This window comes from Ranitomeya variabilis, chromosome 8 (assembly GCF_051348905.1).
Source record: "Ranitomeya variabilis isolate aRanVar5 chromosome 8, aRanVar5.hap1, whole genome shotgun sequence".
NCBI classification, from domain to species: Eukaryota; Metazoa; Chordata; class Amphibia; order Anura; family Dendrobatidae; genus Ranitomeya; species Ranitomeya variabilis.
The window spans coordinates 111039370-111063527 of NC_135239.1; the positions used below are offsets into that span (position 1 = coordinate 111039370).

Sequence of the window (24158 nt, forward strand, 5' to 3'; positions counted from 1 at the left end):
CTGTGTGGCTTCGATTCCCCAAATAAATTAATTTCAAGACGGCCTGTTGACGTTTGGCCACGGCTGTGCTCATGTTGGTCGTAACAGGTAAACGTTCATCACGGGTCCATGTGGAGGTGGACTGTGACGGGTCCTGCAGCGATGATTCTGAGGAACTGGTGTAAGAGGAGGAGTCAATGCGTACAGAATGGATTCCTGCAATCCTTGGAGTGGGCAGGACACGTCCTGCGCCACTCGCACGATCTGTACCCGGCTCAACGACATTAACCCAATGGGCAGTGAGGGAAAGGTATCACCCCTGTCCATGTTGACTGGTCCACGCATCGGTGGTGAGGTGGACCTTGCTACTGACGGCGTTCAGTAGCGCGTGTTTTATGTGTCCCTCCACATGCTTGTGCAGGGCAGGGACGGCTTGCCTGCTGAAGTAAAAGCGGCTGGGCACATTGTACTGTGGGACTGCCAATGACATCAAGTCACGGAAGCTGTCAGTCTCCACCAGCCTGAATGACAGCATTTCCAGTGACAGAAGTTTGGCAATGCCTGCAGTCAGAGTCTGTGCTCGTGGGTGGTTTGACGAGAAAGGCCGCCTTTTCTCCCATGCCTGTACTACCGATGGCTGTAGACTGGGCTGGGAGTGTGTGGATGACTGGGAAAGTGGTGCTGCGGGTGGAATTACAGCGGGTCTCTGGACAACAGGGCCAGAGGTTCTTCCACGGCGATCCTGGGAGGAAGCCGAACCAGCTGCGTGTGAGCTGGAGGAAGAGGCAACACGAGCTGAAGAGGTGGTAGCTGCCGCTGTTGTTTGGCCTAGCTCTTCAGTGTGTTTTTCTAACTCCGCCACGTGCCTGGTGCGCACATGTTTCCACATGTTGGAGGTATTGAGGTTGCTGACATTTTTCCCTCTTTTGACTTTTTGATGACACACCTTGCATTTGACATAGCAAATGTAATCTGCAACTGTGTCAAAAAAGGACCAGGCATTGCAAGTCTTGGGTGCGCCCTTTTTGGCTTTTGGAAGAGACATGCTCCTAACGGGTGCCAAAGCGGAGGCTGCAGGATCCGCAGTCTTCCCCCTCCTGTTGTGGATTCTGTTTGTGGGCTCCCTCTGGTGGTTACTGCTGGTACTGGGTGACTTTGGTGGGTTGCGGCCTTTGGTTTCCACCTGTCCATCAGAGGCTGGGTGTTTCCTATTTTACCTGGCCTTTCTGTCATTCCCTTGCCGGCTATCAATGTATTCAGATGTGCTCTGTTTGGTTCCTGCCTACCTGCTCCCAGATCTTTCAGGATAAGCTAAGTGCTGATTTTTCAGTTGTTTGGTTTTTTGTCCAGCTTGCTTATTATGTCTCTATGCTAGCTGGTAGCTCTAGTGGACTGAGGTTCTCCCCATGTGCCATGAGTTGGCACATGGGTTCTTGTAATCTCAGGATGGTTTTTTTGATTAGGGTTTTTTGCTGACCGCTCAGTCCCCTTTTGTATCGTTCTGCTTTCTAGTTTACAGCGGGCCTCAATTTGCTAAATCTATATATATCATCTCTATGTGTGTGCCTTCCTCTCATTTCACCGTCAATACATGTGAGGGGGCAACTATATCTTTTGGGGTTCATTCCTCTGGAGGCAAGTGAGGTCTTTATTTTCTCTGCAGTACTAGTTAGCTCTTAGGCTGGTGCGTGGCGTCTAGAACCAACGTAGGCACGCTCCCTGGCTATCTCTAGTTGCGTTTGTCAGGCGTAGGGCAGCGGTCAGCCCAGGTTCCATCACCCTAGAGCTCGTCCGTTATTTATTTGTACTTTACTTGTCCTGTGCTATCCCTAGCCATTGGGGATTCATGACAGTATAGCCAGCCCACAAAGTGTTAATTGTTTGGGCTGAAGCAGGAGAAAAAGAAGTGTTTAAGGGAAATTTGTTTTTTTTTTTTTTCCCTTCAGAGTTTTGCTGCCTAGCCCTTAATTGCTGTCTAGCTGCTTCTTACCTCCTCTTAACCCTTGAATGGCTCTGATCTTAGCTGTTTAACATGGATGTCCAGAGTTTGGCTTCCAGCCTGAGTAATCTCGCGGCAAAAGTTCAAAACATACAGGATTTTGTTGTTCACACTCCCATGTCTGAACCTAGAATTCCTATTCCAGAGTTCTTCTCTGGAGATAGATCTACCTTCCTGAATTTCAGGAACAATTGTAAATTGTTTCTTTCTTTAAAATCTCGCTCCTCTGGAGACCCTGCTCAACAGGTCAGGATTGTAATATCTTTCCTGCGGGGCGACCCTCAGAATTGGGCATTTGCATTGGCACCAGGGGATCCTGCATTGCTCAGTGTGGATGCGTTTTTTCTGGCATTGGGATTGCTCTATGAGGAATCCAACCTGGAGATTCAGGCTGAAAAGGCTTTATTAGCCCTCTCTCAGGGGCATGATGAAGCGGAAATATATTGTCAAAAATTTCGGAAATGGTCGGTGCTTACTCAGTGGAATGAGTGCGCCCTGGCTGCAAACTTCAGAAATGGTCTTTCTGAGGCCATTAAGGATATTATGGTGGGGTTCCCTACGCCTACAGGTCTGAATGAGTCTATGGCTATGGCCATTCAGATTGATCGGCGTTTGCGGGAGCGCAAACCCGTGCACCAGTTGGCGGTGTCTTCTGAACAGGCACCTGAGACTATGCAATGTGATAGAATTCAGTCCAGAAGTGAACGGCAAAATTATAGGCGGAAAAATGGATTGTGTTTTTATTGTGGTGATTCAGCTCATGTTATATCAGCATGCTCTAAACGCACAAAAAAGCTTGATAAATCTTTTGCCATTGGTACTCTGCAGCCTAAGTTCATTTTGTCTGTGACTCTGATTTTTTCACTGTCTTCCATTTCCGTTGATGCCTATGTGGATTCGGGCGCTGCCCTGAGTCTTATGGATTGGTCATTTGCTAAACGCTGCGGTTTTAGTCTGGAGCCTCTGGAAGTCCCTATTCCTCTGAAGGGAATTGACTCTACACCATTGGCTATGAATAAACCGCAGTATTGGACACAAGTGACCATGCGCATGACTCCCGTTCATCAGGAGGTGATTCGCTTCCTTGTACTGTATAATTTACATGATGTACTAGTGCTGGGTCTGCCATGGTTACAAACTCATAATCCTGTCCTGGACTGGAAAACAATGTCTGTGTTAAGCTGGGGATGTCAGGGGGTTCATGATGATGCACCTCCGATTTCTATCGCTTCATCTACTCCTTCTGAGATCCCTGAGTTTTTGTCTGACTATAGGGATGTTTTTGAGGAGCCTAAGCTCAATTCGCTCCCTCCTCATAGAGATTGTGACTGTGCTATAGAATTGATTCCTGGCAGTAAGTTCCCTAAGGGTCGTTTATTTAATCTGTCACTGCCAGAGCATACTGCTATGCGGAATTATATTAAGGAGTCCTTGGAAAAGGGACATATTCGTCCATCTTCATCCCCTCTGGGAGCAGGTTTTTTTTTCGTGGCAAAAAAAGATGGTTCCCTGAGGCCTTGTATAGATTATCGCCTTCTGAATAAGATTACAGTCAAATATCAGTATCCATTGCCATTATTGACTGACTTGTTTGCTCGCATTAAGGGGGCTAGGTGGTTCACTAAGATAGATCTTCGCGGTGCGTATAATCTGGTGCGGATAAAACAAGGTGATGAGTGGAAAACCGCATTTAATACGCCTGAGGGCCATTTTGAGTATTTGGTAATGCCTTTTGGACTCTCCAATGCTCCGTCAGTCTTTCAGTCCTTTATGCACAATATTTTCCGTGAATATCTGGATAAGTTTATGATTGTGTATTTGGATGATATTTTGGTGTTTTCTGATGACTGGGAGTCTCATGTTCTACAGGTCAGGAAGGTGTTTCAGGTTCTGCGGGCCAATTCTCTGTTTGTGAAGGGCTCAAAGTGTCTCTTCGGAGTCCAGAAGATTTCTTTTTTGGGGTACATTTTTTCTCCTTCTACTATTGAGATGGATCCCGTTAAGGTTCAGGCAATTTGTGACTGGACACAACCTACATCTGTTAAGAGCCTACAGAAGTTCTTGGGGTTTGCTAATTTTTATCGTCGGTTCATTGCAAATTTTTCCAGTATTGTTAAACCTTTGACTGATTTAACTAAAAAGGGTGCTGATGTTGCTAATTGGTCTCCTGCGGCGGTGGGGGCCTTTCAGGAACTTAAGCGCCGGTTTTCTTCTGCTCCTGTGTTGTGTCAACCAGATGTTTCACTTCCTTTTCAGGTTGAGGTTGATGCTTCCGAGATTGGAGCGGGGGCGGTTTTGTCACAGAGAAGTTCTGATGGCTCGGTGATGAAGCCATGTGCATTCTTCTCTAGAAAATTCTCGCCCGCCGAGCGCAATTATGATGTGGGTAATCGGGAGCTTTTGGCCATGAAGTGGGCATTTGAGGAGTGGCGTCATTGGCTTGAGGGTGCTAAACATCGTGTGGTGGTCTTGACTGATCACAAGAATCTCATTTACCTTGAGTCTGCCAGGCGTTTGAATCCTAGACAGGCTCGTTGGTCATTGTTTTTTTCTCGTTTCAATTTCGTGGTTTCATACCTGCCAGGTTCAAAGAATGTGAAGGCAGATGCTCTTTCCAGGAGTTTTGTGCCTGACTCTCCTGGAGACTCTGGGCCTACTGGTATCCTTAGGGATGGGGTAATATTGTCCGCCGTATCCCCAGACTTGCGACGTGCATTGCAGGAGTTTCAGGTGGATAAACCGGATCGTTGTCCACCAGAAAGACTGTTTGTTCCAGATGATTGGACCAGTAGAGTCATCTCCGAGGTCCATTCTTGTGTGTTGGCTGGTCATCCTGGAATATTTGGTACTAGAGACTTGGTGGCCAGGTCTTTTTGGTGGCCTTCCTTGTCTAGGGATGTGCGTACCTTTGTGCAGTCTTGTGAAGTGTGTGCTCGAGCTAAGCCTTGCTGTTCTCGGGCCAGTGGGTTGTTGTTATCCTTGCCCATCCCGAAGAGGCCTTGGACGCACATTTCCATGGATTTTATTTCTGATCTCCCGGTTTCACAGAAAATGTCCGTTATCTGGGTTGTGTGTGACCGCTTTTCTAAGATGGTTCATTTGGTGCCCTTGCCTAAGTTGCCTTCCTCCTCTGAGTTGGTCCCTTTATTTTTTCAGAACGTGGTTCGTTTGCATGGGATTCCGGAGAATATCGTTTCTGACAGGGGATCCCAGTTTGTGTCTAGATTTTGGCGGACGTTTTGTGCCAAGATGGGCATTGATTTGTCTTTCTCGTCTGCATTCCATCCTCAGACGAATGGCCAGACGGAGCGAACTAATCAGACCTTGGAAACTTATTTGAGGTGTTTTGTTTCTGCTGACCAAGATGACTGGGTTGCTTTTTTGCCACTGGCCGAATTTGCTCTTAATAATCGGGCTAGTTCTGCCACGTTGGTCTCTCCTTTTTTTTGTAATTCGGGGTTTCATCCTCGTTTTTCCTCTGGTCAGGTGGAGTCTTCGGATTGTCCTGGAGTGGACATGGTGGTGGACAGGCTATATCAGATTTGGAATCAGGTGGTGGACAATTTGAAGTTATCTCAGGAGAAGACTCAGCAGTTTGCTAATCGCCGTCGCCGCGTGGGTCCCCGACTTCTTGTTGGGGATTTGGTGTGGTTGTCTTCTCGTTTTGTCCCTATGAAGGTCTCTTCTCCTAAGTTCAAGCCTCGGTTCATCGGTCCTTATAGGATCTCGGAGATTCTTAACCCTGTATCTTTTCGTTTGGATCTCCCAGCATCGTTTGCTATTCATAATGTGTTCCATCGGTCGTTGTTGCGGAGGTATGAGGTGCCCGTTGTTCCTTCGGTTGAGCCTCCTGCTCCGGTGCTGGTGGAGGGAGAATTGGAGTATGTTGTTGAGAAGATCTTGGATTCTCGTGTTTCCAGACGCAAACTCCAGTATTTGGTTAAGTGGAAGGGTTATGGTCAGGAGGATAATTCCTGGGTGGTCGCCTCCGATGTTCATGCGACTGATTTGGTCCGCGCCTTCTATAGAGCTCACCCTGATCGCCCTGGGGGTTCTCGTGAGGGTTCGGTGACCCCTCCTCAAGGGGGGGGTACTGTTGTGGATTCTGTTTGTGGGCTCCCTCTGGTGGTTACTGCTGGTACTGGGTGACTTTGGTGGGTTGCGGCCTTTGGTTTCCACCTGTCCATCAGAGGCTGGGTGTTTCCTATTTTACCTGGCCTTTCTGTCATTCCCTTGCCGGCTATCAATGTATTCAGATGTGCTCTGTTTGGTTCCTGCCTACCTGCTCCCAGATCTTTCAGGATAAGCTAAGTGCTGATTTTTCAGTTGTTTGGTTTTTTGTCCAGCTTGCTTATTATGTCTCTATGCTAGCTGGTAGCTCTAGTGGACTGAGGTTCTCCCCATGTGCCATGAGTTGGCACATGGGTTCTTGTAATCTCAGGATGGTTTTTTTGATTAGGGTTTTTTGCTGACCGCTCAGTCCCCTTTTGTATCGTTCTGCTTTCTAGTTTACAGCGGGCCTCAATTTGCTAAATCTATATATATTATCTCTATGTGTGTGCCTTCCTCTCATTTCACCGTCAATACATGTGAGGGGGCAACTATATCTTTTGGGGTTCATTCCTCTGGAGGCAAGTGAGGTCTTTATTTTCTCTGCAGTACTAGTTAGCTCTTAGGCTGGTGCGTGGCGTCTAGAACCAACGTAGGCACGCTCCCTGGCTATCTCTAGTTGCGTTTGTCAGGCGTAGGGCAGCGGTCAGCCCAGGTTCCATCACCCTAGAGCTCGTCCGTTATTTATTTGTACTTTACTTGTCCTGTGCTATCCCTAGCCATTGGGGATTCATGACACCCTCCCTCTCCCTCTTTGGGCCGTACGGGGAATCTCTTCCTCAGAGCTGCTCCCACCACCTTCCTGTCCCTCACGCCAAGATGGGTCAAGGACCTCATCATCTACACTACCCTCTACCCCCAACTGCTCCTCCTGGGTAGTCTCAGCAGCAGAGCACGCACCAGTAAGTGGCACCTGAGTGTCATCATCAGCTGATGCGGCCTGCGATGTGGTGAACGGAGCCACTGGCCCACCCGCCTCTTCAGAGGAAGAGAGAAAAAGCTGTTGGGCATCACTGCACCCTGCCTCTTCTTCCATTTCTCCAATGCTGCTTGGCTGGCCCCCTGTTTCCAAGCCAAGAGATTCAGAGAACAGAAATAGAGACGGCTCCTGTCCTGGGCTCTCTGTCTGCCTGGGCAATTTGGCAGGTGGTGAAGAGACAGATGGCTGCTTTCCAGTGCTCTGTGTCTGAGAGGATGTGGCACTAATTGAAGTTGATGCATTAGCTGCCATCCATCCGACAACGGCTTCAATTTGTTCTTCACGCAGCAGCGGTGTACGGCGCTCTGCGACAAAGCTGCGCATGAATGACTGTTCCCTGGTGAAAGTGGGTGCTGATGAGTCACCGGTGCCCACAGCAGGCACAGAATCCCCACGTCCCCTCCCTGCTCCGCGCCCACGCCCACACCCACGTGCCTTACTCACTGCCTTCTTCATCTTGGTTGACTGATAAAGATAAGCAGAAAAGTACTAACGGCTTTGTGTGCTTATTCCTGAACAACTCCTCCTAACGGGTATAAGAAACACTAATTTTCTAAAGTGTGGACTAGACTTTAATATGAGCTAATGTGGCCTACACAAATGTAAAGTGGTGTCACTGGTGTGTTTGGTGAACTTTATTATTTATTTATTTTTTGGGGGCTGAACTGACAACAGATAGAGCTGCAGTCACACGGAGACCGTGCAGACAGCCGTAAACGGCGCTGCAAGGCCCAAAAACCCTCCTCTACGTTATCCTATGTAGTGTTTTTCCACAAATTAGCTGGATACGGGTGGAAAGACACTAATAGGAATTTTTTGAAAAAATGTGCAGCAGCCTGCACTACTTAAAACAAAATGAAAATTGATTTTGCGGTATGACGCAGTGAAGAACCCTGAGCTGGAGACAACCAGGCTATGGCTGCTCACAGACTACAGGGCGAGCTGCAGTCACACGGAGACCGTGCAGACAGCCGTAAACGGCGCTGCAAGGCCCAAAAACCCTCCTCTACGTTATCCTATGTAGTGTTTTTACACAAATTAGCTGGAGACGGGTGGAAAGACACTAATAGGATTTTTTTGAAAAAATTAGCAGCAGACTACACTACTTGGGAAAAAAAAAAAAAAAAAGAACAGTATGAGGCAATGAACCACCCTCCCTGAACTGAATACAACCAGCTATGGATGGCCTATGTGGCTGCACTCAGACTAGAGAGTGGGCTGCACTCACACACACACACACACAGACCTTGCAGATCGCTGTGAAAACAGCGCTACAAGGCAAAAGCAAGGTGATTAGTAGGTGAACACAGCGGTTGCTAAATTAGCCTTTGGAAAGCACAAAGAAGCAAATCGCTATCTCTAAATTGGCCCTCAGTCAGCAAACAGCGTCCTGTCACTAACTGAATTCACAGCAGAGTGATCGCAAAATGGCGCCAGCGACTTTTAAACTGCATCATGACATCATTTCAGCAGCCAATCACAGCCATGCCAGTAGTTTCATGCCCTCCATGCTGAACAGGATGTGCCCACACTTGGAATCATTCTCATTGGATGAATTTGTGCAGTTTGAATCTGTGAACTTCCGATTCCGGTATCCGATACGCGGCAAGTATCGGAATCCCGGTATCGGAATTCCGATACCGCAAGTATCGGCCGATACCCGATACTTGCGGTATCGGAATGCTCAACACTACAGACAATATGATCAGTGATAACAAAACTTACCCATTAAATTTCACCTGCTTAACCCAGCAGGAAGTACGGCGGCATCTAAAAATCACTAAAATTGACAAATCTCCAGGCCCGGATGGGATACACCCCCGAGCACTGCAGGAACTAAGTATAGTCATTGATAGACCATTATTTTTAATCTTTAAAGACTCCATAATAATGGGTTCTGTACCACAGGACTGGCGCATAGCAAATGTGGTGCCAATATTCAAAAAGGGGACAAAAACTGAACTTGGAAATTATAGGCCAGTAAGCTTAACCTCTACTGTGGGTAAAATCTTGGAGGGCATTCTAAGGGATGCTATACTGGAGTATCTGAAGAGGAATAACCTCATGACCCCATATCTGCGTGGGTTTACTAGGGACCGTTTATGTCAGACTAATCTGATCAGCTTCTATGAAGAGGTAAGTTCCGGATTGGACCAAGGGAATGCAGTGGACGTAGTGTATATGGACTTTTCAAAAGCTTTTGATACAGTGCCACACAAAAGGTTGATACATAAAATGAGAATAATGGGGATAGGGGAAAATATGTGTAAGTGGGTTAAGAGCTGGCTCAGGGATAGGAAACAAAGGGTGGTTATTAATGGAGCACACTCGGACTGGGTCGCGGTTAGCAGTGGGGTACCACAGGGGTCAGTATTGGGCCCTCTTCTTTTTAACATATTTATTAATGACCTTGTAGGGGGCATACAGAGCAGAATTTCAATATTTGCAGATGACACTAAACTCTGCAGGGTAATCAATACAGAGGAGGACAATTTTATATTACAGGATGATTTATGTAAACTAGAAACTTAGACTGACAAATGGCAAATGAGCTTTAATGGTGAAAAAATCCAAGGTCATGCACTTATTAGGTAGAAGTAATAAGATTAAATAAAAATAAAAATAAAAATACCCAGAAAGGTTAATGAAATCCAGCACTGTTAAAAACAGGCATAAAACTTACTCCAAAATAAGATTATAAACAAAAGAAAAAGGAGTACCAAACTACCCATAAAATTTGGTCAAATATTTATTAGTAATAAATATAAAAGGTATCACACCAAATACACAATAATATGAAAAGAATTCCATAGACAAATAGATTCAATAGTGAAGGACACAGACAGAAAGATTCAAAACAATTGCATATATATAGGCAGGACCAGGGGATAAAAGTGTTCTATGTATTGCAGCATTGTCATCAAATAGTGGATAGGTTTAGGACTAATCAAATCCTCATAACACCCCACAATTATGACCCAAAAGTGGATATCCAAATCTGTACACAGTATGCATCAAATAAAGCAATAGTATCTCACCCAAATAAGTCCGTGCAGTTGGTTGAATAACGCAGCCCCAATGCACGTTTCGCGTGGGCTTCCTCAGGGGGCCGTTATTTGATGACAATGCTGCAATACATAGAACACTTTTATCCCCTGGTCCTGCCTATATATATGCAATTGTGTTGAATCTTTCTGTCTGTGTCCTTCACTTTTGAATCTATTTGTCTATGGAATTCTTTTAATATTATTGTGTATTTGGTGTGATACCTTTTATATTTATTACTAATAAATATTTGACCAAAGTTTACGCTCTTCAGACCAGGTCGTTCGACAGACAGCAGTAATTCCGCTTTTGACCACTATTTGCTCATTGGCGTCGGCTAGATTTTATCTAGCTGTTCCGGGGTTAATTTACCTGATCCTCGGATTGGAAGCTGGGCCATGCCCATTGCCTTTAAATAGTTCTCCTGATCATTGGGCGTCGCCGATTATAGCTTCTGTCTTGTGCATTGTTATCTCGGTCTGGAGTGGAGAGCTGATTGTTGGAGATTCGTTGCTGGTGGTGTATTTTTCTTAGTCTTATTTACTCCTTCCTATATTTGTATTTATTCTGCCCTGCACATTTATAGTGTATTCCTGAGTGACTGCGGCGTGGTGTATATTTTCCTTTATCCTTGTCTGTGCTAACTGTGGGTATTGTTGTATTACCTCTTCACTGGGTGGTGGGCCGAGGTTTCAGCCTAGGGTTGAAACAGGAGACAGGGTGAGGTTCGAGGCATGGACATGCACTACATCAGTGTAAACTCCAGGTAGAGGGTCAGTCAGGATTTCCCTAGTCTGAGGGAAATTGCAGGGGCCCGGGTTATTAGCTGTTATGACCCCAATGGCAGAGGGTCTCAGGAATCAATACCAAGTCTGCAAACACAAAAAACCAGCTCATAGGGCAGTGGTAACTGGGCTGACCATATATCTAATCCTAGCACCACAAATAGAAGTAGCCGGGGAACGTGCCTACGTTGGTTCTAGACGTCTCGCGCCAGCCGGAGAACTAACTAACCTTAGAAGGGAAAAGAAAGACCTTTCTTGCCTCCAGAGAAAAGACCCCAAAAGTTGGATACAAGCCCCCAACAAATAATAACGGTGAGGTAAGAGGAAAAGACAAACATAAGAATGAGCTAGGTATTTAGCAAAGAGAGGCCCACTAGCTAATAGCAGAATATAGTAAGATGACTTATATGGTCAGCAAAAACCCTATTAAAATATCCACGCTGGATATTCAAGAACCCCCGAACCATATAACAGCCGGGGGGAGAACACCAGCCCCCTAGAGCTTCCAGCAAGGTCAGAAATCACATTTAGTACAAGCTGGACAAAAATAGTAGCAAAGCAAGTAACTCAAAAAACAAAGAAGCAAGACTTAGCTTAATTTTGCAAGAGCCAGGACCAGCAGACAGGAGCAACAGAAGGATCTGATTACAACGATGCCAGGCACTGGACTAAGGATCCAGGAAGTTAATATAGCGACACCCCTGGACTAACGACCCAGGTGAGTGCCAAACAGAAAAAAGACAATCCCAGAGTCATACCACTAGTGACCACAAGAGGGAGCCAAAAAGTCTAATTCACAACAGTACCCCCCCCTTAAGGAGGGGTCACCAAACCCTCACCAAGACCACCAGGGCGATCAGGATGAGCAGCGTGAAAGGCACGAACTAAATCGGCCGCATGCACATCAGAGGCAACCACCCAGGAATTATCCTCCTGACCATAGCCCTTCCACTTGACCAGATACTGAAGCCTCTGCCTGGAGAGACGAGAATCCAAGATCTTCTCCACCACGTACTCCAACTCGCCCTCAACCAACACCGGAGCAGGAGGCTCAACAGAAGGAACCACAGGTACAACGTACCGCCGCAACAAAGACCTATGGAACACGTTGTGAATGGCAAACGACACAGGAAGATCCAAGCGAAAGGACACAGGATTAAGGATTTCCAATATCTTGTAAGGACCGATGAAGCGAGGCTTAAATTTAGGAGAGGAGACCTTCATAGGAACAAATCGAGAAGACAGCCATACCAAATCCCCAACACGAAGTCGGGGACCCACACCGCGGCGGCGGTTGGCAAAACGCTGAGCCTTCTCTTGTGACAACTTTAAGTTGTCCACCACAAGATTCCAGATCTGCTGCAACCTATCCACCACAGAATCTACCCCAGGACAGTCAGAAGGCTCCACATGTCCCGAGGAAAAACGAGGATGGAAACCAGAGTTGCAGAAAAATGGCGAAACCAATGTAGCGGAACTAGCCCGATTATTATGGGCAAACTCAGCCAAAGGCAAGAAGGTCACCCAATCATCCTGATCCGCAGAAACAAAACACCTCAAATAAGCCTCCAGAGTCTGATTAGTTCGCTCCGTTTGTCCATTAGTCTGAGGATGAAAGGCAGACGAAAACGACAACTCAATGCCCATCCTAGCACAAAAGGATCGCCAGAACCTGGAAACAAACTGGGATCCTCTGTCAGACACAATATTCTCAGGAATGCCGTGTAAACGAACCACATTCTGAAAGAACACAGGAACCAGATCGGAAGAGGAAGGCAGCTTAGGCAAAGGTACCAAATGGACCATCTTAGAAAAGCGATCACATACCACCCAGATGAAAGACATGCCCTGAGACACCGGGAGATCTGAAATGAAATCCATGGAAATGTGTGTCCAAGGCCTCTTCGGGACAGGCAAGGGCAAGAGCAACCCGCTGGCATGCGAACAGCAAGGCTTAGCTCGAGCACAAGTCCCACAGGACTGCACAAACGACCGCACATCCCGTGACAAGGAAGGCCACCAAAAGGACCTAGCCACCAGATCTCTGGTGCCAAAAATTCCCGGATGCCCTGCCAACACCGAGGAATGAACCTCGGAAATGACTCTGCTGGTCCACTTATCAGGAACAAACAGTCTGTCAGGTGGACAAGAGTCAGGTCTACCAGCCTGAAATCTCTGCAACACACGTCGCAAATCCGGAGAAATGGCTGACAAGATAATTCCTTCTTTAAACATACCAACTGGTTCTGCGACTCCCGGAGAGTCAGGCACAAAGCTCCTTGAAAGAGCATCAGCCTTCACATTCTTTGTACCTGGTAAATACGAGACCACAAAGTCAAAACGGGAGAAAAACAATGACCAGCGGGCCTGTCTAGGATTCAGGCGTTTAGCAGACTCGAGATACATCAAATTTTTGTGATCAGACAAGACCACCACACGATGCTTAGCACCCTCGAGCCAATGACGCCACTCCTCAAATGCCCACTTCATGGCCAACAACTCCCGATTGCCAACATCATAATTCCGCTCAGCAGGCGAAAACTTCCTGGAGAAAAAGGCACAAGGTCTCATCACAGAGCAACCAGGGCCTCTCTGCGACAAAACGGCCCCTGCCCCAATCTCAGAAGCATCCACTTCAACCTGAAAGGGAAGTGAGACATCAGGCTGGCACAAAACAGGCGCTGAAGTAAACCGGCGCTTCAACTCCTGGAAAGCCTCCACGGCTGCAGGAGCCCAGTTAGCAACATCAGAACCTTTCTTGGTCATATCCGTCAAAGGTTTAGCAATGCTAGAAAAATTAGCAATAAAACGACGGTAGAAGTTAGCAAAACCCAAGAACTTCTGAAGACTCTTAACTGACGTGGGTTGAGTCCAATCATGAATAGCACGGACCTTGACTGGGTCCATCTCCACCGCAGAAGGGGAAAAAATAAACCCCAAAAAGGGAACCTTCTGTACTCCAAAGAGACACTTTGAGCCCTTAACAAATAAAGCATTCTCACGCAAAACCTGAAACACCATCCTGACCTGCTCTACATGCGAGTCCCAGTCATCAGAAAAAAACAGAATATCATCCAGATAAACGATCATAAATTTATCCAGATACTTCCGGAAAATATCATGCATAAAGGACTGAAACACTGAAGGAGCATTAGAGAGCCCAAAAGGCATCACCAAGTACTCAAAATGACCTTCGGGCGTATTAAACGCGGTTTTCCATTCATCTCCTCGCTTAATGCACACAAGGTTGTACGCACCACGAAGATCTATCTTGGTGAACCACTTGGCACCTTTAATTCGGGCAAACAAGTCTGACAACAGAGGCAAAGGATACTGAAATTTAACAGTGATTTTATTCAAAAGCCGATAGTCAATACAAGGTCTCAAAGATCCGTCCTTCTTGGCCACAAAAAAGAATCCCGCACCAAGAGGGGAAGAGGAAGGATGGATATGCCCCTTCTCCAGAGATTCCTTGATATACGAACGCATTGCGGTATGCTCAGGTACAGACAGATTAAATAGTCTTCCCTTTAGGAAATTTGCTACCTGGAATCAAATCTATGGCACAGTCACAGTCCCTATGAGGAGGCAGAACACTGGACCTGGACTCGCTGAACACATCCTGATAATCAGACAAATACTCAGGAACTTCCGAAGGAGTAGAGGAAGCAATAGACACCGGCGGGGAATCACCATGAATACCCTGACAGCCCCAACTTGACACAGACATTGCCTTCCAATCCAAGACTGGATTATGAGTCTGTAACCATGGCAAACCCAAAACGACCAAATCATGCATTTTATGCAGAACAAGAAAACGAATCACCTCCCGATGTTCAGGAGTCATGCACATGGTTACCTGTGTCCAAAACTGCGGTTTATTTTCCGCCAATGGCGTAGCATCAATACCCCTCAGAGGGATAGGATTAACCAACGGCTCAAGAACAAAACCACAGCGCTTGGCAAATGACAGATCCATAAGACTCAGGGCAGCACCTGAATCCACAAACGCCATAACAGGGTAAGAGGACAATGAGCAAATTAAAGTCACAGACAAAATAAATTTAGGTTGCAAATTACCAATGGCGACAGGACTAACAACCCTTGTTAGGCGTTTAGAGCATGCTGATATAACATGTGTAGAATCACCACAGTAAAAACACAACCCATTCTGACGTCTATGATTTTTCCGCTCATTTCTGGTCTGAATTCTATCACATTGCATCAAATCAGGTGTTTGTTTAGACAACACCACCAGAGGATTAGCGGTTTTGCGCTCCCGCAAACGCCGTTCAATTTGAATAGCCAGCGCCATGGAATCATTCAGACTTGTAGGAATGGAGAAACCCACCATCACATTCTTTATTGCTTCAGAAAGGCCATTTCTGAAGTTTGCAGCCAGAGCACACTCATTCCACTGAGTAAGCACGGACCATTTCCGAAATTTTTGGCAATACACTTCAGCTTCATCCTGGCCCTGAGAAATAGCCAGCAAGGCTCTTTCTGCCTGAACCTCAAGATTGGGTTCCTCGTAAAGCAATCCGAGCGCCAGAAAAAACGCATCAATATTTGCCAATGCCGGATCTCCTGGCGCTAGCGAGAAAGCCCAATCCTGAGGGTCGCCCTGTAAAAAAGAGATAACAATTTTAACTTGCTGAACTGAGTCTCCAGATGAACGGGGTCTCAGAGATAGAAACAATTTACAATTATCCCTGAAATTCCTAAACTTAAATCGGTCTCCAGAAAACAGTTCAGGAATAGGTATTTTAGGTTCAGACATAGGACTACTGGTAACAAAATCTTGTATGCTTTGCACACGAGCAGCAACCTGGTCCACACTTGTAATCAAGGTCTGGACATTCATGTCTGCAGCAAGCTCAAGCCACTCAGAGGTAAAGGGGAGGAAGAGAGGAAAAAAAATAAAAATTCAGAATTTCCTTTGTTATATCCCACTTCTGCAATGCATTAAACATTCAATGTCGGCCTGGCATACTGTTATGACCCCAATGGCAGAGGGTCTCAGGAATCAATACCAAGTCTGCAAACACAAAAAACCAGCTCATAGGGCAGTGGTAACTGGGCTGACCATATATCTAATCCTAGCACCACAAATAGAAGTAGCCGGGGAACGTGCCTACGTTGGTTCTAGACGTCTCGCGCCAGCCGGAGAACTAACTAACCCTAGAAGGGAAAAGAAAGACCTTTCTTGCCTCCAGAGAAAAGACCCCAAAAGTTGGATACAAGCCCCCAACAAATAATAACGGTGAGGTAAGAGGAAAAGACAAACATAAGAATGAGCTAGGTATTTAGCAAAGAGAGGCCCACTAGCTAATAGCAGAATATAGTAAGATGACTTATATGGTCAGCAAAAACCCTATTAAAATATCCACGCTGGATATTCAAGAACCCCCGAACCATCTAACGGCCGGGGGGAGAACACCAGCCCCCTAGAGCTTCCAGCAAGGTCAGAAATCACATTTAGTACAAGCTGGACAAAAATAGTAGCAAAGCAAGTAACTCAAAAAACAAAGAAGCAAGACTTAGCTTAATTTTGCAAGAGCCAGGACCAGCAGACAGGAGCAACAGAAGGATCTGATTACAATGATGCCAGGCACTGGACTAAGGATCCAGGAAGTTAATATAGCGACACCCCTGGACTAACGACCCAGGTGAGTGCCAAACAGAAAAAAGACAATCCCAGAGTCATACCACTAGTGACCACAAGAGGGAGCCAAAAAGTCTAATTCACAACAATTAGCTCTCGCTCACCTAGTCTCCCCATGACAGGAACTCTCTGCCGTATGATGTTGTAATGAGTGATTCATTACTTAAATTTAAGAGGGGACTGGATGCCTTTCTTGAAAAGTATAATGTTACAGGGTATATACACTAGATTCCTTGATAGGGTGTTGATCCAGGGGACTAGTCTGATTGCCGTATGTGGAGTCGGGAAGGAATTTTTTTTCCCCAATGTGGAGCTTACTCTTTGCCACATGTTTTTTTTTTTGCCTTCCTCTTGATCAACATGTTAGGGCATGTTAGGTTAGGCTATGGGGTTGAAGTAGATGGACTTAAAGTCTTCATTCAACCTTAATAACTATGTTACTATGTTACTGCACAGGCGCCGCTGCTGGTGCCATTTTGTTAGAGAAAAATAGGATTTGTAAATTTCCTTGAAAAAAACGTGAAATTGTTAAATTTTACCCCTTCTAACATCCTAAAAAAATGAGAATATTTAAAAATGATGCTGATTTAAATTTAACATGTGGAAATTTTTTATTTATTAAGTATTTTGTGTTGTGTGCCTATCTGATTTAAGAATATAATCATTTCATTTAAAGTTTAAAGCTGCAAATGTTTCAAAATTTCCATCATGCTTCAGATATTTTCATAAAAAAACAAAGCATATCAAAATAAATTTACAGCTAACATAAAATACAATGAAAACCTGAAAAAATGGAGTTCTATACACAATTTATAAAAAATCAAAAAAGGTACTTTATTACATATAATGATAATATAACAATATATTTAAAAAAGCACAAACATAGGACATATAACCCTAGTAAAAACACATGGGCCCAAGCCTTAAACAATACTTGTAAACCCCATCATGATGCTGAAATAAAGGCACTTAAAATCTTAGATGTATCAGTATATCTTGTCTGCCATACATAATTGTAACTAATCTTGGACATCAATGTAGTCCCATTATGCTGACACACGTGTGAGAAAAAAACCTTTCATAAAGAGTTCCCTAGGACTGCCATAGTGACATTACACCCACACAGGAAAGAAAGATAGTGCCCTTAACAGCTCAATCGCTTACCCATGATGGAAATGACAGAATGCCGAGGAGCCAAGTCCACCCCCTGATGCGAGTTTCGAGTTTGCTTTATCGAAAGGGAATGACAAAAAAAAATAAAATAAATACAATATAAAAATACAATCAAAAATGATAAAATACAATGTGTTACTAAAAAAACATTGTTCTCCAGAAACGATAACCATAGATACCGATGATGACTAGACAGCACCAATCACACTGTTCTAATTCAGGATATCACAGTCCAGCCACCCTGATTGTATACTGACAATATATCAGGATAATCACACTGCTATCACAGCAGGCATAAATGGTAGGGGTTTTAACTGTTCACATGATATTGTACTGATTTTATAAAGTAGAGGATAGTGGAATAAAATGTGAAGTAAAATCTGTGAATCATGATGGAGGTTGAAAAAAAGAAAGGAGCCAAAACTACCTTGATATACAGGTGTTTCTCAAAAAATTAGAATATCATCAAAAAGTTAATATATTTAAATTCTTCAATACAAAAAGTGAAACTCAGATTATATTGAGTCATTACAAATAGTGTGATCTATTTCAAGTGTTTATTTCTGATAATGTTGATGATTGTGGCTCACAGTCAATGACAATCCAAAAATCATTCTCAGTAAATTAGAATACTTAATAACACCAGCTTGAGAAATTCTTTTAAAATCCAAAATGTTGGCCTACTGAAATGTATGTTCAGTAAATGCACTCAATACTTGGTCGTGGCTCCTTTTGCATCAATACAGCATGGAATGGAGGTGATCAGCCTGTGGCACTGCTGAGGTGTTATGGAAGCCCAAGTTGCTTTGATAGCGGCCTTCATCTTGTCTGCATTGTTGGATCTGGTGTATCTCATCTTCCTTTTGACAATACCCCATAGATTCTCTATGGGGTTAAGGTCAGGCGAGTTTTCTGGCCAATCAAGCACAGTGATACTGTTGTTTTTAAATCTGGTATTGGTACTTTTGGCCATGTGGACAGGTGCCAAGTCCTGCTGGAGAATGAAATTTCCATTTCCAAAAAGCTTGTCAGCAGAGGGAAGCATGAAATGCTTTAACATTTCCTACACACAGTGGACTTACACCAGCAGATGACATGGGTCCCTGTTATGATCCGGTGACCTTGGAGCCACATGAGAGACTTTCTCAGGAGTAGGTGGTACCTGTACTGACCGCAAACCCTAAACTAACACCGCAACTAGAAGTAGCCATGGGATGTACCTAACAAGTCCTAGACACCTCGACACAGCCGGAGGACTAAATACCCCTATAGATGGAAATGGGAATTCTATCTTGCCTCAGAGCAGAACCCCAAAGGATAGGCAGCCCTCCACAAATATTGACTGTGAGTATAAGAGGAAAAACACACGCAGGCAGAAAAACAGGATTTAGCAAAAGAGGCACTTCTAGCTAAATAGAAAAGGATAGGACAGAATTCTAAGCAGTCAGTATTAAAATCCTAAAAATATCCACAGCAGATAATACAAATATTCTACATCTAACTAAAGACATAGAAAGTATATCTGCATCTCCTGAGAATCCAGCATGACTGAAAAATCCAAACAAAGTCTAAGCTGGACAAAAACACAATGACTTGTACTGAATTGCAAAGCACACTGCATGTGTGCACAGAGACAAAAAAACAGACACTTATCTTAGCTGAATTGGCAGCAGGGCATGAGGAGCCAGAGAGAGATGCAATCCCTCCAAGTACAATGGACAACTGGCATGGACTCATGGATCCTGCACACCTAAATACCTAATAGAGCTGCAATCAGCAGAAACACCTGCCCGGATTACAACCCCAAGACAACTGCACTATCACCAACAACCACCGGAGGGAGCCCAAGAGCAGAATTCACAACAGGTCCCCAAACTATCACTGCTTGTGGAAACTTCACACTAGATCTCAAGCAGCTTGGATTATGTGCCTCTCCATTCTTCCTCCAGACTCTGAGACCTTGAAATTTACTTTCATCTGGAAACTACACCTTTGATTACAGAGCAACAGTCCAGTTCTTCTTCTCCCTTGCCCAGGTAAAACGCTTCTGGCATTGTCTATTGATCATGAGTGGCTTGACACAAGAGATGTGACACTTATAGCCCATGTCCTGGATACATCTGTGACTCCATCAGTGGTCCACTCCTTCTTAATCTCCCCCAAATTTTTGAATGGCCTTTTTCTTACCAATTCTTTTAAAGCTGCGGTTATCCAGGTTGATTGTGCACCTTTTTCTACCACACTTTTTGAATCCACTAAACTTTCCATTAATATGCTTGGATACAGCACTCTGAAAAGCCAGCTTTTTAGCAATGACCTTTTGTGGCTTACCCTCCTTGTGGAGTATGTCAATGACTACCTTCTGGACATCTGTCAAGTCAGAAGTCTTCCCCATGATTGTGGAGCCTACTGAAACAGACTAAGGGACTTTTTTAAACATTTAGGAAGCCTTTGCTGGTGTTTTTTTGTTAATTATTCTAATTTACTGAGATAATGACTTTTGGGGTTTCACTGGCTGTAAGCCATAATCATCAACATTAACATAAATAAACACTTGAATTATATCACTCTGTTTGTAATGACAAAACAACTGCAAGGAGGTTGAAAGAGAGGAATCCCTGAAATTTGTGTTCTATCCCCGACATGCCTTCTTCAGATTATATAACAAAAAGCTGCTAAGAGATTCCCTTTAACCACAACATCATGAACCCCCTAATCATTCCCCAAACATCCTGTGATGCATGTACAGAATGCATATATCTAATACACATGTACATTTTATGTATATTTTGCAGGAAAAGTCCATACTACACATCAGACTCTCGCCCACCATCGAAACCTTCAAAAAGAATCTGAAGACTCACCTCTTCCGACAAGCCTACAACCTGCAGTAACCACCGATCGACCAAACCGCTGCATGACCAGCTCTACCCTCACCTACTGTATTCTCACCCATCCCTTGTAGATTGTGAGCCTTCGCGGGCAGGGTCCTCTCTCCTACTGTACCAGTTATGACTTGTATTGTTCAAGATTATTGTACTTGTTTTTATTATGTATACCCCTCCTCACTTGTAAAGCGCCATGGAATAAATGGCGCTATAACAATAAATAAATAATAAAATAATAATAATACTAAAAATACTGAAGTTGAATAAAAAACGATGCCATGGAAGACCAAGGAACACGAGAGATTTTGTTTGCCTTGACAATGTGAAGCAAGCCTTTTTATAATATAGGACTGGGATGGGGAACCTCTGACCCCAAGGGCATAAATTATGCACTGCACTTCCCTTTGGCTCTTGGTCAGATTTGTGGGGACTCCAGTGTTTGGGCTGCCGACCCCTTTTCGAGGCACTAGCCTTTAATTCCTGCATAGACTGCACATGCATTCTTTTGTGGGCAGATAGTGTACTTTGCACTTCTGTCCTATTTTTGTGATGGGTGTAGCAGTCACTGATGTGTGCAATGGGATTATAGTGTCATCTATGTAATGTATCAGCAGTTTCAGTGTCTCCTAAGTGATGTATATATAGCCGTTTCACTATTCTGTATAGAGCATACAAAACAAAAAGTGGCACAATATGTTTTTCTTCATAATTAATCCAAAAATATATAATCCTGTATGTATATACAAGTAATATAAAGAACTTTGCAGTATATTCACCTTTGTGAACAAACCATCCAGACTGCAGTACGAGCTTGAGCAAGCTTGATCTTGCAGACAGATACTGTGTGTGTGGGTGAGCTCAAGGCTTGATAAAGGAAGAGGTTTCCAGAAACGTCGCGACAGGTGTGTTTCCCTGATCGTCGTTCAGTGTCTCAGCTCTCCTGCTCAATCTATGGAAGTGCATGTCACCCACACCCAGGATCTGTGTGCAAGTCAGAAGATCGCTCAAGTACATACCACAGTCTGGATGATTTGTTCATAGTGGTGAATATACAGCAAAGTGATTTGTGTTACTGGATGAAATATTTTTGGATAAATTATGAAGAAGAACAACTTCTTCCATTTTTTTGTTTTGCATGAATTATAGCCAGTTGATGGGAGCAACTGCTATGCGGCCATTATAGGTATGAGACTTTAGTATTAAATAAACCACTTTTTGATGTATAAAGCAGTCTTAGTGTATCCTATGCTATGGAATGTGTATACAGCACAGCCTCAGTGTATCCTATGTGATGTGTATACAAAGGTCTCAGTGTCTCCTATATGAAATTCAGCAGTCTCATTGTTTCCTATATGATGTAGATACTGGAATATCAGGATACACTGAGACTGCTATCTATACATCACATTGGTAATACTTAGAGTGATGTATATACATCACATACACTATATATATCACATGGAATACACTGAGGTGGCTGTTAAAACATCACATAGTATACACAGCGCTTCTGCTGTATCTACATCACACAGGAGACACAGACTGCTGTGTATATCACATATTATACACTGTTAGGTATGTCACATAGGAGACACTGCAAATGTGATGTATGTAAAGCCACAATAGTGGTTATGTGATGCAAATACAGCAGTTTCAATGTATCCTATGTGATGTGTGTAGTACACAGTTTTAGTGTCTCCTATGCAATGTATATACAGCAGATTCACAATATATTCTATCTGATGTTCATACAGCAGTCTCTGTATCCTATGTGTTGTATACACAGCAGTCACAGTGTCTCCAATGTGATGTATATATCAGTCTTAGTATAGCCAATGCGAAATATATACAACAGACTCTATGTCTCATTCTCATGTGATGTATACAGTTTTCTCAGTGTATCCTATCTGATGTATATATAGCATACTTAGTTTACCCCATGCGATGTAAACAGCAGTCTTGGTGTCTCCTAGTTTATGTATATGAAGCAGTTGTGGTGTCTAGTGCAGTCCTCACATTACTTACCGTATTTTTCGGACTACAAGACACACTTTTTCCCCCCCAAAAGAGGGGGGAAAATGGGGGGTGCGTCTAATAGTCGAAATGCAGGCTTACCCGTGGCGGCAGAGGTGCAGTGGCAGAGGTGCGGCGGCAGAGGTGCGGCGGCAGACGTGCGGAGATGAGGAGGCGCAGTGAGCGGGGTCCCTTTCCCCGGTGAGGTGATGCAGCAGCCCGGTAAGCAGCAGAGCCGGGTGAATCCTGTTGTCATCGGTGGTGGCGGCCATCTTCCGGGGGCCGCGCGTGCGCAGATGAAGCACTCTGCTTCCCGGGGCTTCAGGAAAATGGCCGCGGGATGCCGCGCGTGCGCAGATGGGGATCGCGGCGGCCATTTTTCTGAAGTTCTTAGCTTCAGGAAAATGGCCGCGTGATCTCCATCTGCGGACGTGCGGCCTCCCGCGGCCATTTTCCTGAAGCCCCGGGAAGCAGAGCGCTTCATCTGCACACACGCAGCCCCCGGAAGATGGCCGCCACCACCGATAACAACAGCATTCACCTGGCTCTGCTGCTTCCCGGGCTGCTTCATCACCTCACCGGAAAAAAGGAACTCTCTCACACCATACCTGTCACTGCGCCTCCTGATCCCAGCACCTCCTGATCCCTGCACCTCCTGATCCCTGCACCTCCTGATCCCAGCACCTCCTGATCGCAGCACCTCCTGATCGCAGCACCTCCTGATCCCTGCACCTCCTGATCCCTGCAACTCCTGATCCCAGCACCTCCTCATCCCAGCACCTCCTCATCCCAGCACCTCTGCCGGTAACCAGTGCTGCAACCCTCCCATGGACACCAGGCCATGGCATCGCCCACCTAAGCAGGAAGGGACCCTGCTCAGGTGCACGCCGTACCGCATCACCCCACCTCTGCCGACACCATGCCTCCTGTGACCCTGCTCTGCCACCGCCAGCCTTCAGGTAAGATACTGTAAATTCGGACAATAAGATGGACCCCCATCTTATAAAAAATCTTTTTTTCTGCAATTTTCACCCCAAATTTGGGATGCGCCTTATGGTCTGGTGCGTCTTATAGTCCGAAAAATACGGTAAGTGTTATAAGCATGACATGAGCAGTGATGAATTTCCCAATTTGAGGAGACTGGCTTTGAAATATGCATCTGTGTTTGGAAAGACGTACTGATGCGAAGAGTTTTGTTTCATCTCAAAGAGTCAACTGTATCCTAGACTGACCAAGGCAAAACAGAAAAGTAGAACACACTGTAAAAAATGGCAAAAATGCTAATGGATTCAATAAAATATATATCTGTAAATTTACAGTAATTGAATGACTACAGAGAGGATAAAAGCTCATATTCTTCCTGTAGTGGCACTTCCCATTAAGCAGGCATGATTTTAACGCTGTTTACTTGCAGACATGATGCATTTCTGGACATGACAGGATCCACATTTATAGGAAATCTGTCAGAAAGAGTTTCCCCAAATGATTTATATGTACATTTATTCTTTGAAAGACAAGTCCA

General features: G+C 44.8%; 1 protein-coding gene across 2 annotated transcripts in view; it reads left to right on the forward strand.

Annotated features, from left to right (window-relative positions):
• The window catches only part of LOC143787905 (L-selectin-like), a 507551-nt gene extending 486599 nt beyond the window's left edge, over window positions 1-20952 (forward strand). For both annotated transcript variants that reach the window (XM_077277060.1, XM_077277062.1), the window contains one exon: window positions 20531-20952. In XM_077277060.1, coding sequence (XP_077133175.1) covers window positions 20531-20591 — 61 coding nt within the window. In that variant the 3' untranslated portion in view covers window positions 20592-20952. The remainder of the gene's footprint in view (window positions 1-20530) is intronic.
• The last annotated feature ends 3206 nt before the right edge of the window (window positions 20953-24158 follow it).